This window comes from Pseudophryne corroboree, chromosome 1 (genome assembly GCF_028390025.1).
Source record: "Pseudophryne corroboree isolate aPseCor3 chromosome 1, aPseCor3.hap2, whole genome shotgun sequence".
NCBI classification, from domain to species: Eukaryota; Metazoa; Chordata; class Amphibia; order Anura; family Myobatrachidae; genus Pseudophryne; species Pseudophryne corroboree.
This window is the reverse complement of record NC_086444.1, coordinates 421,578,194-421,592,621: the sequence shown is the minus strand read 5'-3', so window position 1 is coordinate 421,592,621 and position 14,428 is coordinate 421,578,194. Positions and strand designations below refer to the sequence as shown.

Below are 14,428 nucleotides of genomic sequence, written 5' to 3'. Positions count from 1 at the left end.
TCACATTACGATCGCCAGAACGATGAAAATGCCGTGAGTAAAATTCCTAAGTGCATAGCAAATTTACTTGGCGCAGTCGCAGTGCGGACATTGCGCATGCGCATTAAGCGGAAAATCGCTGCGATGCGAAGATTTTTACAGAGCGAACAACTCGGAATGACCCCCTTAGTTTTTTATGTTAAATTAATATCACCCATTTGTCCCTTAATGTATATCTTCCAATATGATAATTTGCTTGTTTTATCATCCACTGCATGACTCAAAAGTACATAAGATCATAAGCAAAACCAAAACCAGCCCACAAATGTACATTATACAACTTACAAATGCAAAACCAGCCCACAAATGTACATTATACAACTTATACTCATTTGATAAAATATCCATCCACTCAGTTCTCCCTGCCTTAGGAACAACTAGTCATTTATTATATACTAAACATTTGGGGATTTGAGGTTCGATTTGGAGTTTGATTTAGAGTTCGATTTCAAATCGAAGTTTAGTAAAAGAGAGGATTTCATGTTGGGCTATGGAAAACATTGATGTTTTTCAGAAATTCAATTTCTATTGGGATGTGAGTTGAATCTGCCTTTAGAATCGATTTGACATTTGATTTGGTCTTTGGTAAATCTGTTCAACCCAAATTGAATGGAAATCGAATTGAAACAGAATGCCAAATCCCTTGAATCACCAAAATCGAACTTCAGTAAATTTTGCCCCTGGTCCCAACCATTTTAAATATGGGAAACTCAACCCGTGCTGCAAACACCTGGAGCCTGGCTAACTCAACTAATGGCCTCCATACATTACAGATATATTAGGGCAATGTCATTATCCCCTGACACGTCGGAGAAACGGGAATATTAAACATGTTTAAAATCCTGATTCCCCAAAGCTGAGAGAAACTGGTTGGGAACATCAAATCAGGCATTTTTAAAATGCTTAATTTCTCCAATTCCCCGAAAAATTGACGATCATCACTAGCAGATTGGAAGTGAGGGTGGATCAGGGAATCAGGAAACGGGCCGTCTGATGTATGGGAGCCATGAGCTCACAGCATTTCTACTGACACCTAGAGTACTGATAAAATGTTACAACTTACAAATAACACTAATATGATGGGAAATATATTTATTATCACAATACTTTCCTATGTTGTGTATTCATATCCATTTATTAAATTGATATATTTTTTACACTTGCTGTGTTTTTTGCTGCTACTTGTGACAGAAATCACGTAGACGGAGTATAATCCAACACACTTTATTTCCACCTCAGGCAGGATACAGCTTTACGTGCAGGTTTTGCAGGCAGTTCTTAAAACAGCAGTATAACCTTCCAAGTTCTGGTAATCACAAACAGTGCATATTCCAAATGGCACCTAACGTAACCCCAGACCCCCAAACTATCACCTGGCCACTTGCTGGCATCAGGCGCAATGACCTACTGAAACAAACACATTTTTAAATGTAGTAGACAAGTTGAAGTGATTAGCCCAGCTGTGGCTTATCACAGACTCAGGGACTGGATTCCATCAGACCTGTTGCTGCTGCTCCAATCCTGCAAAAGCCTGCCATTCCACATGAACCTCATGTGGAATCATGCGGTTCCTGCCACACACTTTATATTACACATTTTTTACAAGGGCAGTTATGTAATTATAGCGCAGATCCATTTTTTTTGTATTTTATTTTTAAATGAATGAGCAGGTGTGTTGAAGAATTACTGGAAATGTGGATAAGAGAAGGATGGAGAGAGTAAGAGGTGCAGGGGCGTTCAGACATAAAGGAGAGCAAGTGGGGAGTAAGAGGGTTACCTGGGTACTGGGATAAAGATATGGGCAGGACGGTTCTACCATTAGGCAGCTTTAGGCAGCTACCTAGGGGCGCTGGCCCCTGGAGGGGGCCACTGAATTAATCTAGAAAAAAACTTAAGGATGTCTCTGTATGCGGTCTCCTCCTTGTATACTGTGCATGCTGCTGCTGTGGGTCTAATATGATGTAGCTGCCGCCATCAGGCTGTACCACATAGTGCCTTAGCGCTTCCTCTGTGCTGATACATATAACATCAAGTCATGTGAGGGCACACAGGAGGTAGATGTAACTATGGCTCTCATGGGGAACCACCACGGCCGCTCCTCATAGCCCTGATGCACTTCCTCCAGGCCCCTGGATCTCGCCTCTCCAGCAGCAAGCAGGACCTGACTAGATGTCTTTCCCAGCAGCATCGCTGTAATGCTGCTGCTGCCTGTAAGAGGAAACATGCCAATTATGAGGGAAAACATGAAACGACTTTTAGGTAAGTAACTTATGGGGGTTCTGCAGGACCACAGACAGTACAGATCATACAGCCCGATTTGTTTGCACTTGTAAACAGCATAAATAGAGAAAACACAGGCACTGGGGCACAATACAGAACATATGGAGGAGGGGGGGTTAGTAATGAACTTACAGATGGGGGGATGGACACAATAAGGAGCATACAAGCAGTTGTGGGATTCAACCGGTTCGCACCGGTTCTGGAGAACGGATACCTAATGTATGGTATGGTTCTGCGAACCGTTTGCTAGCTAGCGCTGCCCACCCGTGCGCCGACTGCCTGCCTACCTGCCTGATCAAGAAACACAGAAACGCTGGATCACAGAATCTTCGGAATCCTGGGGAAGCACAACGGGTGCGGACGTCATGCGCACGCGGTGCACGGATCTCACTCATCCTGCCACCTCCCAACAACGCCGCATGCCCCCGGTCATTGCCACTTGGCCCGGTCATTCCCTGCCGCCCACAACGCCGCCTGCACCCATCTCTGGTATTGGTGGTGTGCTGCAGCTGCTGCTTACAGCCACCGCCGGCACTGACACTGACTGCACAGTGCACTGTCTGAGTCACTGAGTCTCGCGCCCGCCCCTGGCCTGTTCTATTCTGTGCTGCGCCAGCCAAGGACTGTGGAGGAGATAAGAACAATCGCTCCATCAGTGTGAGTGACTGTTCAACTGTATTATATACTGTATGTTATGTGTTAAAGTAAACAGTTGTGAATCGACTTGTGAGTAAAAAACAGCAGCTCAGTTCCATGGGCCTGGCCCTGAGGGTAACAAATTATTATTGTATAAAGGTGGTCATTCCGAGTTGTTCGCTTGTAGCCGATTTTCGCTATACTGCGATTAGTCGCTTACTGCGCAAGGTGTGCAGTGCGCATGCGCTTAGGTATTTTACACAAAAGTTAGGTATTTTACTCACGGCATAACGAAGCTTTTTCATCGCTGTGCTGATCGTAGTGTGATTGACAGGAAGTGGGTGTTTCTGGGCGGAAACTGGCCGTTTTGTGGGAGTGTGCGGAAAAACGCAGGCGTTCGAGTTGCAAAACGCAGGAGTGGCTGGAGAAACGGGGGAGTGGTTGGGCAAACGCTGGGTGTGTTTGTGACGTCAAACCAGGAACGAAAAGGACTGAGCTGGTCGCAATGGCTGAGTAAGTCTGGAGCTACTCAGAAACTGCTAAGAGATTTCTATTCGCAATTCTGCTAATTTTTCATACACACTTCTGCTAAGCTAAGATACACTCCCAGAGGGCGGCGGCTTAGCGTGTGCAATGCTGCTAAAAGCAGCTAGAGAGCGAACAACTCGGAATCACCCCCATAGTGCAGCAGCTGCAGGACCCTCATGTTGCAGACTTAAGGGTGTAGTCAGGGCTGTTTCTAGCCAATTTGGCTCCCAGTGCGAGATTTAAAAATGCGCCCCCCCATGACATTAAAAAATGTGCCCCCCCCACACACACCTAGATAGAAAAAAAACTTGCGCGCGCACCCGGCAAGGGGACGTGGCCTCATCTAAATGGGTGTGGCCTCATTTAAATGGGCATGGCCTCGTCTGAAAAGACTACCTCACAATCCAGTTTTTGACCCTGCTCCAATCACGACCACCACAGGGAAAAAAAATTCTATCATATTAAGCCCCACACATTAATGCCCCCTGCATCATATTATGCCACACACCCCAATGCCCTTGATACATTAAATCCCCACACTACGGCAGGCAAGAGTCCCCATTTCACACATTACGGCAGGTGTCCCCATTTTACACATTGAGAGAGAGAATACTTACAGAGGCGATTACCGCTCTGCGGCCCGCCTCACCAGTCGCTCCTCGCGCCGGCCTTTCCCTTTTCCTAACTTGGATCCCCCTCTGTACTCCGCTCGGGGTGGGGGAAGTTTCACGGAGTGACAGGGTTGCGTCGTGACGTAACGACGCAACAGCGTCATTCCGTGAAACTCCGCCCCCCGAGCGGGTTACTCGGGGAGAAATAGGAGGGGGAAGCAGGGAGCCACAGTTAGTGCCGCGGCGGGCGCCCAGTGCAGTTGCACTGCTCGCCTGCCCCATGAAACGGCCCTGGGTGTAGTTTGGAATTGTAATGTGGCCACACTGAGGATTTTTAGGCTAAACCCCAGTGTGGCCACATTACAATTCCAAACTACACCCTTAAAAGTCTGCAACATGAGGGTCCTGCTGCTGCACTTTATACAATATTGTATATACAATAAATAAAATTATATTCATAAATTAGATTTATTTACGGACATGTAATATAAGAATGCTAAGTTTTATAACATATCAATACAATTAACAGAGGAAATTCTAGAATATTAGATCCATGATCCATAATCCATTTATGATTTATTGCAACCGTTTAGGCCAAATATAAATGTTCATTTTCCGAGAGCGACCTCTAGTGGCCATGCTGTGTAATGGCACAGGACTGGAATTGTGCAATAAATGGATCTAATTTCCTCTGTTAATTGTATTGCTATGTTATTAAACTTTGCATTCTTTATTACATATCCGTAAATACATTTTATTATTATAATATTTTAAAAGAAACATTTTTTTCCAACAGCAATATGGAACTATCTTCAATAACAGTTTGTCAGGTGTTTTACAACTCTTATAACATAATTTAGTGTGTGTACCACGTTTATTGTTCTTCTTTGAGTATTAAATGCATGAATTATTGAACTACCTTTCGGGTTATCTTTTGGAATACTTAAAATGGTCATTAGGACATAGAACCTGTTCATTTATTTGCAGTCCTGCACTACAGAAAAGGGTAAAACAAGAGGGGGGGGGGGGGGGGGACTAATTAGGCGCAGTATAATATACACAGCAGCTATAAAGGGAAAAACACTCTGTATGGTGTTATCCCAACATATATATAGCGCTCTGGTGTGTGCTGGCATACTCTCCCTCTGTCTCCCCAAAGGGCTAGTGGGGTCCTGTCCTCTATCAGAGCATTCCCTGTGTGTGTGCTGTGTGTCGGTACGACTGTGTCGACATGTATGAAGAGGAAAATGATGTGGAGGCGGAGCAATTGCCTGTAATGGTGATGTCACCCCCTAGGGAGTCGACACCTGAGTGGATGAGCTTATGGAAGGAATTACGTGAAAGTGTCAGCTCTTTACAAAAGACGGTTGATGACATGAGACAGCCGGCTACTCAGCTTGTGCCTGTCCAGGCGTCTCAAAGACCATCAGGGGCTCTAAAACGCCCGCTACCTCAGATGGCAGATACAGACGCCGACACGGATACTGACTCCAGTGTCGACGATGAAGAGACGAATGTGACTTCCAGTAGGGCCACACGTTACATGATTGAGGCAATGAAAAATGTTTTACACATTTCTGATAGTACAAGTACCACTAAAAAGGGTATTATGTTTGGTGAGAAAAAACTACCTGTAGTTTTTCCTGCATCTGAGGAATTAAATGAAGTGTGTGTTGAAGCGTGGGTTTCTCCCGATAAAAAACTGATAATTCCTAAAAAGTTATTGGCATCATACCCCTTCCCGCCAGAGGATAGGGCACGTTGGGAAACACCCCCTAGGGTGGATAAAGCGCTCACACGCTTGTCAAAACAGGTGGCACTACCGTCTCCTGATACGGCCGCCCTTAAGGAACCTGCTGACAGAAAGCAGGAGAATATCCTAAAATGTATATACACTCACACGGGTGTTATACTGCGACCAGCAATCGCCTCAGCCTGGATGTGCAGTGCTGGGGTGGCTTGGTCGGATTCCCTGACTGAAAATATTGATACCCTGGATAGGGACAGTATATTACTGACTATAGAGCATTTAAAAGATGCATTTTTATATATGCGTGATGCACAGAGGGATATTTGCCGACTGGCATCAAGAGTAAGTGCGCTGTCCATATCTGCCAGAAGAGGGTTATGGACGCGGCAGTGGTCAGGTGATGCTGATTCCAAAAGGCATATGGAAGTATTGCCTTATAAAGGGGAGGAGTTATTTGGGGTAGGTCTATCGGACCTGGTATCCACGGCAACTGCTGGGAAATCCACATTTTTACCCCAGGTAGCCTCTCAACATAAAAAGACGCCGTATTATCAGGCGCAGTCCTTTCGGCCCCATAAGGGCAAGCAGGCGAAAGGCTCCTCATTTCTGCCCCGTGGCAGAGGGAGAGGAAAAAGGCTGCAGCAAACAGCCAGTTCCCAGGAACAGAAGCCCTCTCCCGCTTCTGCCAAGTCCTCAGCATGACGCTGGGGCTCTACAAGCGGACTCAGGCACGGTGGGGGCCCGTCTCAAGAATTTCAGCGCGCAGTGGGCTCACTCACAAGTGGACCCCTGGATCCTTCAGGTGGTATCTCAGGGGTACAAATTGGAATTCGAGACGTCTCCCCCTCGCCGTTTCCTAAAGTCTGCCTTACCGACGTCTCCCTCCGAAAGGGAGGCGGTATTGGAAGCCATTCACAAGCTGTATTCACAGCAGGTGATAATCAAGGTACCCCTCCTGCAACAGGGAAAGGGGTATTATTCCACGCTGTTTGTGGTACCGAAGCCGGATGGCTCGGTGAGACCTATTTTAAATCTAAAATCTTTGAACACTTACATACAGAGGTTCAAATTCAAGATGGAGTCACTCAGAGCAGTGATCGCGAACCTGGAAGAAGGGGATTATATGGTGTCTCTGGACATCAAGGATGCTTACCTCCATGTCCCAATTTACCCTTCTCACCAAGGGTACCTCAGGTTTGTGGTACAGAACTGCCACTATCAGTTTCAGACGCTGCCGTTTGGATTGTCCACGGCACCCCGGGTCTTTACCAAAGTAATTGCCGAAATGATGATACTCCTTCGAAGGAAGGGAGTTTTAATTAGCCCTTACTTGGACGATCTCCTGATAAGGGCAAGATCCAAGGAACAGTTGGTAGTCGGAGTAGCACTATCTCAAGTAGTGCTGCGGCAGCACGGTTGGATTCTCAATATCCCAAAATCGCAGCTGATCCCGACGACACGTCTTCTATACCTAGGGATGATCCTGGACACAGTCCAGAAAAAGGTGTTTCTCCCGGAAGAGAAAGCCAGAGAGTTATCCGAGCTAGTCAGAAACCTCCTAAAACCAGGCCAAGTATCAGTGCACCAATGCACAAGGGTCCTGGGAAAAATGGTAGCTTCCTACGAAGCAATCCCATTCGGCAGATTCCACGCAAGAACATTCCAGTGGGACCTGCTGGAAAAATGGTCCGGATCGCATCTTCAGATGCATCAGCGGATAACCCTGTCCCCAAGGACAAGGGTGTCTCTCCTGTGGTGGTTGCAGAGTGCTCATCTTCTAGAGGGCCGCAGATTCGGCATTCAGGACTGGGTCCTGGTGACCACGGATGCCAGCCTGCGAGGCTGGGGAGCAGTCACACAGGGAAGAAACTTCCAGGGCTTGTGGTCAAGCCTGGAGACATCACTTCACTTAAATATCCTGGAGTTAAGAGCTATTTACAATGCTCTAAGCCAAGCAAGACCTCTGCTTCAAGGTCAGCCGGTGCTGATCCAGTCGGACAACATCACGGCAGTCGCCCACGTAAACAGACAGGGCGGCACAAGAAGCAGGAGGGCAATGGCAGAAGCTGCAAGGATTCTTCGCTGGGCGGAAAATCATGTGATAGCACTGTCGGCAGTGTTCATTCCGGGAGTGGACAACTGGGAAGCAGACTTCCTCAGCAGACACGACCTCCACCCGGGAGAGTGGGGACTTCACCCAGAAGTCTTCCACATGATGATAAACCGTTGGGAAAAACCAAAGGTGGACATGATGGCGTCCCGCCTCAACAAAAAACTGGACAGGTATTGCGCCAGGTCAAGGGACCCTCAAGCAATAGCTGTGGACGCTCTGGTAACACCGTGGGTGTACCAGTCAGTGTATGTGTTCCCTCCTCTGCCTCTCATACCCAAGGTGCTGAGAATTATACGGCGGGGTGGAGTAAGAACTATTCTCGTGGCTCCGGATTGGCCAAGAAGGACTTGGTACCCGGAACTTCAAGAGATGCTCACAGAGGACCCGTGGCCTCTACCTCTGAGAAGGGACCTGCTCCAGCAGGGACCCTGTCTGTTCCAAGACTTACCGCGGCTGCGTTTGACGGCATGGCGGTTGAACGCCGGATCCTAAAGGAAAAAGGCATTCCAGACGAAGTCATCCCTACTTTGATAAAAGCCAGAAAGGATGTAACCGCAAAGCATTATCACCGCATCTGGCGGAAATATGTTGCGTGGTGCGAGGCCAAAAAGGCCCCGACGGAGGAATTTCAACTGGGTCGATTCTTGCATTTCCTGCAAGCAGGAGTGTCTATGGGCCTAAAATTAGGATCCATTAAGGTCCAGATTTCGGCCCTGTCGATTTTCTTTCAGAGAGAACTGGCTTCAGTGCCTGAAGTCCAGACGTTTGTTAAGGGAGTGCTACATATACAGCCTCCTTTTGTGCCTCCAGTGGCACCCTGGGATCTGAATGTTGTTTTGGGTTTCCTAAAATCACATTGGTTTGAACCACTCAACACTGTGGACTTAAAATATCTCACACGGAAAGTGGTCATGTTGTTGGCCCTGGCTTCAGCCAGGCGTGTGTCCGAATTGGCGGCTTTATCCTGTAAAAGCCCTTACCTGATTTTTCATACGGACAGGGCAGAATTGAGGACTCGTCCTCAATTTCTCCCAAAGGTGGTTTCAGCGTTTCATCTGAACCAGCCTATTGTGGTACCTGCGGCTACTAAGGACTTGGAGGACTCCAAGTTGCTGGACGTTGTCAGGGCCCTGAAAATATATGTTTCCAGGACGGCTGGAGTCAGAAAATCTGACTCGCTATTTATCCTGTACGCACCCAACAAGCTGGGTGCTCCTGCTTCTAAGCAGACTATTGCTCGCTGGATTTGTAGTACAATTCAGCTTGCGCATTCTGTGGCAGGCCTGCCACAGCCAAAATCTGTAAAAGCCCACTCCACAAGGAAGGTGGGCTCATCTTGGGCGGCTGCCCGAGGGGTCTCGGCTTTACAACTCTGCCGAGCTGCTACTTGGTCAGGGTCAAATACTTTTGTAAAATTTTACAAATTTGACACTCTGGCTGAGGAGGACCTGGAGTTTTCTCACTCGGTGCTGCAGAGTCATCCGCACTCTCCCGCCCGTTTGGGAGCTTTGGTATAATCCCCATGGTCCTTACGGAGTTCCCAGCATCCACTAGGACGTCAGAGAAAATAAGAATTTACTTACCGATAATTCTATTTCTCGTAGTCCGTAGTGGATGCTGGGCGCCCATCCCAAGTGCGGATTATCTGCAATACTTGTACATAGTTATTGTTAACAAATCGAGTTATTGTTGTTGTGAGCCATCTATCCAGAGGCTCCTCTGTTATCATGCTGTTAACTGGGTTCATATCACAAGTTGTACGGTGTGATTGGTGTGGCTGGTATGAGTCTTACCCGGGATTCAAAATCCTTCCTTATTGTGTACGCTCGTCCGGGCACAGTATCCTAACTGAGGCTTGGAGGAGGGTCATAGGGGGAGGAGCCAGTGCACACCAGGTAGTCCTAAAGCTTTTCTTTTGTGCCCAGTCTCCTGCGGAGCCGCTATTCCCCATGGTCCTTACGGAGTTCCCAGCATCCACTACGGACTATGAGAAATAGAATTATCGGTAAGTAAATTCTTATTATTATTATTACATTTTATTTATAAGGCGCCACATGTGTTTCGCAGCGCCGTACAAAGGACAGTACAGGGGACAAAACATTGCATTACAGTAAATAAATAACAGAAATAGAGTACAGGTAACAGAACACCACACATTCTTAAGACATAGCACAGCTAAGTTGTAAGTATTGAGGGAGTGATCATCGTACTACTAGAGGCTGGTGGTCATAGATGGAGATGAGCCTTTACTAGCAGGATAAAAATGGTCGTTGAGTAGGGGAGAGCTGTGAGTGAAATGTGTTGAGACGAGGGCTTAGATAACAAGAGGAAAGAGGGCCCTGCTCTGAAGAGCTAACAATCTATTGGGGAGGGGCGACAGACAGATGACAAGAGGTGCAGGCAAGCGGGAGGTAGCCTGATGGCAGTATGCAAGCAAAGCTGAGATGTTCACGGCATGAGGCAGGGGGTGGAGGCGCGGCTTCAGCTCTGGGTTATGCATTAGAAGGGTACGCTTTGATGAATAGGTGGGTTTTTAGAGCCCGTTTGAAGCTTTGCAAGGTTGGGGAGAGTCTAATGGAGCAGGGGAGTGCGTTCCATTGAAGGGGTGCAGCACGTGCAAAATCCTGAACTCGTGCATGGGAAGCAGTGACCAGGGCGGTGGAGAGGCGACGGTCATTAGTCGACCGTAGGGGGCGGGAGGGAGTATGAAGGGAAAGGAGGTTGGATATGTAGGGAGCAGTGGAATTAGAGATGGCCTTGTATGTGAGGAGTTTGAAGAGGATTCTGTAGGGGAATGGGAGCCAGTGTAGATTTTGTTGAAGGGGAGTGGCAGATGTGGTGCGGCGGGAGAGGAAGATAAGCCTAGCTGCGGAGTTCAGGACAGATTGGAGGGGAGCAAGATGGGAGCAAGCGAGGCCAGTGAGGAGGACATTGCAGTAATCAAGTCGTGAGATGACCAGTGAGTGGATGATGAGTTTAGTTGCACTCTGGGAGAGATATGGCCTGATACGAGCAATGTTGCGTAGCTGGAAACGACAGGATTGTGCCAGAGCTTGGATGTGGGGTGCAAAGGAGAGGGAGGAGTCAAGAGTGACACCCAGGCAGCAGAGTTGGGGAACGGGGGAGATGGTGGTGTTGTCAACAATGATGGAGATATTGGTTGGGGGTGTTGCTCTGGATGGGGGGAAGATGATGAGTTCCGTTTTGTCCATGTTGAGCTTTAGAGAGCGTTCAGACATCCAGGAGGAGATTGCAGAGAGGCAGCTGGAAACCTGAGAGAGGACAGAGGGGGACAGATCAGGAGATGAGAGGTAGAGTTGTGTGTCATCAGCATAGAGGTGGTATTGAAGGCCAAATGAGTTAATGAGCGCACCTAGGGAAGAGGTATACAGGGAGAACAGAAGGGGTCCAAGGACAGAACCCTGAGGGACACCAACAGGAAGGATGGAAGGGTGTGAGGTGGTGCTTGAGGCAGACACAGAGAAGGAGCGGTTAGTGAGGTAAGAAGAAAACCAGTCAAGGACAGTGCTAGAGAGGCCAGCGTTTTGGAGTGTGCCGAGGAGGAGAGGATGATCTACGGTGTCAAAGGCAGCAGAGAGGTCCAGAAGGATGAGCAGAGAGAAGTGGCCCCTGGATTTGGCCGAAAGCAGGTCATTGGTGACTTTCACCAGGGCAGTCTCAGTTGAGTGGAGTGGGCGAAAGCCAGATTGTAGTGGATCGAGGATGGAGTTGTCAGAGAGGTAGCTTGTGAGACGGCTGTAGACTAGTCGTTCAAGTAATTTGGAGGCGAAAGGGAGAAGAGAGATGGGGCGGTAGTTAGTGGGTGATGAGGGGACGAGGTTGGGTTTTTTGAGAATAGGTGAGACCAGAGCATGTTTGAATGGTGAGGGGAAAATGCCGGTGGAGAGGGACAGGTTAAAGAGGTGAGCAAGGTGGGAGCAGGCAGTGGGGGAGAGGGAGCGGAGAAGACGGGAGGGGAGGGGGTCCAGGGGGCAGGTGGTGGGGGGGGAGGATAAGATGAGGGAGTGGACTTCCTTTTCTGAAGTCGGATGGAAGGAGGACAGGGTGGGATAGATGGAGGGGAGGGATAGAGGGGGCAGGGGGGTAGCAGAGGGGTGACGTCGGGAGATGTCGTGTCGGATATCCTCAATTTTGGAGATGAAGAAGGAGGCAAAGTCAGTGGCAGTGAGGGAGGATGGGAGGGGAGGAGGAGAGGGGAGGAGGAGGGGGGCGAAGGAGAGTGTTGAAAGTTTCAAAGAGACGGCGTGGACAGGAGGACTGAGAAGAGATGAGTGCTTGGAAAAAGGATTGCTTGGCGAGGGAAAGAGCAGAGCTGTAGGAGGAGAGAATAAACTTGAAATGGAGGAAGTCCGGCAGAGAGTGAGATTTCCTCCAGGAGCGTTCAGCGGAGCGTGAGCATTTTTGTAAGAAACGTGTTAGTTTAGTGTGCCAGGGTTGGGGTTTGGAGCGGCGGAGGGGGACAAAGGAGAGGGGGGCCACAGAGTCGAGAGCAGCGGTTAGGGAAGAGTTATAGAAGGTGGCTGCCTGGTTGGGACAAGTCATAGTGGAAAGAGGAGAGAGGAAAGTCTCGAGGGAGGACATGAAAGTGGGGTTGAGAGACCCAAGATTGCGTCTGGTGGTGGTGGGTCTGGGCGTGGAGAGGAGGATGAGAGGGTGAAAGAAAGCAGATGGTGGTCAGAGAGAGGGAAGGGAGAGTTTGAGAAATCAGAGAGATCACATCGGTGGGTGAAGACAAGGTCGAGGGAGTGGCCGAGATTGTGAGTAGCGGTGGAGGTCCATTGAGAAAGTCCAAAGGAGGTGAGAAGATTAGTGGAAGCGGCATTAGTGATGTCAATAGGGATGTTAATGTCTCCGAGGATGACAGAGGGGAGGTCAGAGGAGAGAAAGTGGGGAAGCCAGGCAGCAAAGTTGTCAAGGAAAGGTGAGCAGTGGCCAGGGGGGCGGTAGATCACTGCCACAAGGAGGTGAATGGGGTAGAAGAGGCGGATAGTGTGGACCTCAAAGGTGGAGAAGGTGAGAGAGGGCTCAGGTGGGATGACACGAAAGGTGCAGTTAGGGGAGAGAAGGACGCCCACGCCTCCACCCTGGCGACCATCAGTTCTGATTGTGTGGGTGAAGGAGAGGCCTCCGTAGGAGAGGGCAGCAGGGGAGGTGGTGTCAGAGGAGGAGAGCCAGGTTTCAGTGATGGCGAGAAGGTGAAAAGAGTGGGAGATGAAGAGGTCATGGATAGTTGGCAGCTTGTTGCAGATTGATCTAGCATTCCAGAGTGCACAGGAGAAAGGAAGGGAGGGGACAGGGGAGATAGGGATAAGGTTGGCTGGGTTCTGAGTGTTTGTGGGTGATTTTGAATTTGGGGGGTGAGACCTTGCAGTGAGGATTGGTATGTGACAGGATCGAGGAGCCATAATTTGGTACAGTAGTGTTAAGGGGAATAGAATGGTGTAGGTGTAATATAGAATGAACAAGGAGAATGTGGGGTGTAATGTAAGCAAAAGACAGTGCAAACAGTATTTTAAGAAATAATGTTAGGAATGGAAAGGCTGAGATGGATAGACACTAGACAGTGGTTGTAGATTGTATAAATGAGAGTGTGAGCAATGTGTGAAAGCAGTGGGGCTGCTACTTAATCAGACATGTTGTTCAGTAACCAGGCTGTGCAGGCATTACTGGCAGTGGTATGGGTAACTCACTGTAGTCTGTTGGTTGTAGTTCTTTTGTGGTGGTGGGGGGAGGTAGTCTGCTGTCCCTCTGTTTCTCTCCTGTTTATATCCGTATATCTCCATAGATTATATCATCCTACTTTGCACTAATATACTTGGCAACTAAAATGCTGGCAGCCTAAAATGCTTGCAGCCTTGACCAATACTAGTTAAATAACCATGCAGACATGGATGCAGGGTTAATTGATAGCAGCCCCCACCCTCTGAAAACTCCACCCACAGCAAAAGGTTGCCACAAGGTGTGAACAAATCACTATACCCCCACTAATACACAGTGAGAACAGACTATAGTCTGGCCTAGAAATAACTAGTAAAAGATAAAATTGTCAAAACCTATCATAGTACAAAAAGCATGTAATGGCTGGATGTCAAAGTTGCAGCAGTGAGAGATTGTCAATACCTATCATAGTACAAAAAGCATGTAATGGCTGGATGTCAAAGTTGCAGCAGTGAGAGATTGTCAATACCTATCATAGTACAAAAAGCATGTAATGGCTGGATGTCAAAGTTGCAGCAGTGAGAGATTGTCAATACCTATCATAGTACAAAAAGCATGTAATGGCTGGATGTCAAAGTTGCAGCAGTGAGAGATTGTCAATACCTGAGGAAGACAAAGAGAGGGCAGAGGTCACATCAGCCGAGGCATCTCCGTATATCTCCATAGATTATATCATCCTACTTTGCACTAATATACTTGGCAACTAAAATGCTGGCAGCCTAAAATGCTTGC

The 14,428-nt window shown here is 48.2% G+C and overlaps 2 protein-coding genes across 7 annotated transcripts in view; both read right to left on the bottom strand.

Moving 5' to 3' along the window:
- Positions 1-13,862, bottom strand: part of SEC14L2 (SEC14 like lipid binding 2) — a 156,469-nt gene extending 142,607 nt beyond the window's left edge. Inside the window, exon 1 of the mRNA XM_063913384.1 lies at positions 13,669-13,862. Coding sequence (XP_063769454.1) covers positions 13,669-13,761 — 93 coding nt within the window. The 5' untranslated portion in view covers positions 13,762-13,862. The remainder of the gene's footprint in view (positions 1-13,668) is intronic.
- The window catches only part of CCDC157 (coiled-coil domain containing 157), a 197,441-nt gene continuing 184,260 nt past the window's right edge, over positions 1,248-14,428 (bottom strand). For 2 of the 6 annotated variants that reach the window (XR_010171259.1, XM_063913383.1), the window contains exon 13: positions 1,248-2,247. The gene's annotated coding sequence lies outside the window, so the exon portion shown is untranslated. Of the gene's footprint in view, positions 2,248-14,230; positions 14,300-14,428 lie in introns of those variants that run through there. The other 4 variants (XR_010171256.1, XR_010171253.1, XM_063913382.1 and 1 more) reach the window with 3 other exon arrangements.